The following is a 3189-nucleotide window of genomic DNA, read 5'->3' as shown; positions in this document are numbered from 1 at the left end:
GGTGCTTACCCTGGCAAGCCGCATGCCGAACGTTGCCGACCCCTGGTGTATACACAGGATATGTACACAGAATGAACATACAATGTGAAAATAGTAATACTTCATTTTCATCTTCAAGGTATTATATAAACATTAAAAGGTCATCATCATCTTAATATCTAGTCAATTTTACCTGAAACTACTTTTAATGTTTTTTTTTTTTAATATTGTACAACTGCCCTGAGTTTTCTTGCCAATTTTTGTGATTTGCTCTCTCCCTGCCTCCATGTTGTTATGTAAAAGAGCCACACAAATAACAGGGGAAAACACACTGTCTCTACAATGAAACTGACACTATGGGTGAAACCTGGGTACTGCTGAAGTCAATGTGAGTTCTGTCTTCAGTGGGGCCAGGATTTCACCCAAAGTGTTTTGAAATGCACAAAGTAAAAAAACTGAAGAGATCAGAGAAAATTACTTCTTTATTTCAATTACAGTGAGCTTAGCTATTTTGTGCAATAACAGTAGGTAAAAGACTTTCAAAACAGAAGTAAGCTATTTTAAGTTGACGAGGTCCATACTTTAGGTTGAATTTCCCTGGGTTATTTTCTTAAGATTCTATTTAAAATTACATGCACAATGTGTTACTAATTCTCAATGTTTCTGTTCATACTAAGTTCTGTAATGGATCTTATAGCCTGTCATTCTGAAAGCAGTAGGTCAAGCTGGCTTAGAGGCTGCATGATTTAGTGTTCTGAGAACAGGATTAGAACCAAGGAACTTCTTAGTTCTAATACTGGCTCCACCACTGGCTTGCTGTGTGGGATTGAACTAGTTACTTAAAGGACAACAATTAACACACACAAAAAATCCCTTAAATCTGAAACCCTTTTTAAAACCGGTTTCCCCTGTATAGTCAGAATGAGGGTCCAATCCTGCAAACATAGGGGGAGGGATAGCTCAGTGGTTAGAGCACTGGCCTGCTAAACCCAGGGTTATAAATTCAATCCTTGAGGGGGCCATTTAGGGATCGGGGGCAAAAAAAACCCACAACACTGTCAGGGACAGTACTTGGTCCTGCTAGTGAAGGCAGGGGACTGGACTCAATGACCTTTCAAGGTTCCTTCCAGTTCTGTGAGATATATACATATATATAAAATAAAACTTTCCATGTGAGTAGTCCCAATAAAATCAATGGTTCATAATGTTTGCAGAATTAGAGCCTTAGTCAGTTTCCCTTGCTATTTGTGTGAGTATCTCATAGCAACAAGGGAGAGAAAAAAATTTAATGCCACAAAAAGTTATCAGAAAGACGCACAAAGGCAGGTGTAATATGTAAACTACTTTTTATTGTAAAAATGGGCTAGATTTCAAGATAACAGAATCCCTATAAACTTTATCTCAGTTTCCCAGTCTGTAAAAAATGGAAAATACATACCTATTTTACAGTAAACATTAACAAAACAAATTAAGAAATACCAACACCCCCCCCCCCAAAATCCCAACCTTCCTTCCCCCAAACTACCTTTGTGAACTGTCTTAAAGCCCACAGATAAAGTATTAAGCGGTGTACACTTGCCTTTCAGTAAAGCTACAATGGTTGGGTCTTCTGTAGTGGTTGGGATGGTGGGTTTGTCTGCGATTGCTCCACCCCTCCTTTTCTTTACTTCTCCAATTGTTTCTCTTCATTCCTCACACTAAAGCACACAGATACATACACAACCACAATTTCAGTTCCAATTGTCTGGAAGGGTTCAACAAACAGGGTATTCTCTTAATATATAATTTTCCTCATATTTCAAATTTGTCTTGACACCCTGGTGGTCAAAACTGAAGAGACAGTGAAGGAAGAGACTTATTTTAGGATGCACACAGAGAGAATATAAAGGCCACATACTTGTAATATAAGTAGAGAAAGAACAACAGCTTGAATAATTTAAAATGAGATTGGACTAAATACTGGAGATAATATAGTATGCAATAATCCTTATTTGGCCCACAGGAGAGCAATACAATGACTTAATATATGTTTTCCTCTAATTTCTATGTATGAATGCACAGGTACCTAGAATTTCTATGGACCAAATTCAAGCCTGGTGTAAACAACTGTAAATCAATGGAAATACACCAGGGCTGAATTTGGCTCTATGGAGACAGTATGATGGCAGCAATAATATTCTTCCCTGTCAAACTAAAAATTGCAGTGAGTTAAGTGCAGTGCTTCAGATTATAACATCATGTGCTTTTTGGGGTGTCAAGTCTCTTTCTGCAAGGAATTAAGATAATATCAGATTGATGGAAGGAGAAATATCAGTTTTACAAAAAAGTCTTATTTGCCTGAGTTTTAGTTAACTTTTGGCTGACCTATTTGTCAATGCTTCGGTTATACTGAATATATTTTAAATGATAAATTCTGGTTATCTCCATGAATCTAATACCTATTTTGTTTTTGAGTATTTTACTCTTGCAGCACGATGACAGAGACTAAAACACCTGCAGCATGATGACAGTATGGACTCTTGCAGCATGATTTACATCACAGTAACAATACACATAACACCCAGCAGTTCAAATCCGGAGCAGTGTCCCATTATGCTGGGTGATGCACGGACACCTTCAACAATATGGTCACTACAGGGTTTTATGAATAACCCCCCGTAACACAGGGTAGCCTGGTGATTGGCAGTGCTTTTTTTATCTGCATTTCACCAACCTCCCTCTGAGAATCTCCCTCCTATACCTTCATGACGTGCACAGCTGAGGACCAGGTCCTGCTTAACTGAGAATCTCCCCCCTTAGCCCCAAAGAAGTCAGGGCCCTGCCCACGTGCCACTGCCCGGGGTCCCCCCACTATGGGTTACTGCCCGGCGGAATCATGCAGGAGCGAGGCCCGCACGGGCTGGAAGAGCCCGGCCCCCGTACGCTAACCCCCGCCCGAAACCCACCTCTCTGGGCCTGCTGCTCCCGGTCGCCACACGTGAAAACGGCCCCGCCTCCTGCACTCGGCTCCGCCCACTTGCCGCTCCCAGCCCGCTCACTGGTTCAAGTGTCATCGTTATAGGCTTCTGATTGGCTCTTAATAGTATCTATCATATGACATACTGTTCGCCCTGCCAAGAGAGCAAAGGGTCAGGCCTCAGGTGATCACTCGCTGGGGGGGGTCATGTCATGTCACGTGATGGTCGACGGTAGAAGAACGCCGCGGGCTGC

The 3189-nt window shown here is 41.5% G+C and overlaps 1 protein-coding gene across 2 annotated transcripts in view; it reads right to left on the bottom strand.

Moving 5' to 3' along the window:
- DCAF4 (DDB1 and CUL4 associated factor 4) overlaps nt 1-2957 on the bottom strand; it is an 18468-nt gene extending 15511 nt beyond the window's left edge. The window contains exons 1-2 of one of the 2 annotated variants that reach the window (XM_024197495.3): nt 2925-2957; nt 1559-1676 (exon numbers count right to left, since the gene is read on the bottom strand). In XM_024197495.3, the coding sequence (XP_024053263.1) occupies nt 1559-1668 (110 nt within the window). In that variant the 5' untranslated portion in view covers nt 1669-1676; nt 2925-2957. Of the gene's footprint in view, nt 1-1558; nt 1677-2719; nt 2787-2924 lie in introns of those variants that run through there. The other variant, XM_024197496.1, reaches the window with a different exon arrangement.
- Between the last annotated feature and the right edge of the window lie 232 nt (nt 2958-3189).

This window comes from Terrapene carolina, unplaced genomic scaffold, assembly GCF_002925995.2.
Source record: "Terrapene carolina triunguis isolate 2854851 unplaced genomic scaffold, T_m_triunguis-2.0 Scaffold96, whole genome shotgun sequence".
Taxonomy (NCBI): Eukaryota; Metazoa; Chordata; order Testudines; family Emydidae; genus Terrapene; species Terrapene triunguis.
Note: the sequence above shows the minus strand (reverse complement) of the source record. Positions and strands in the feature narration are given on the sequence as shown.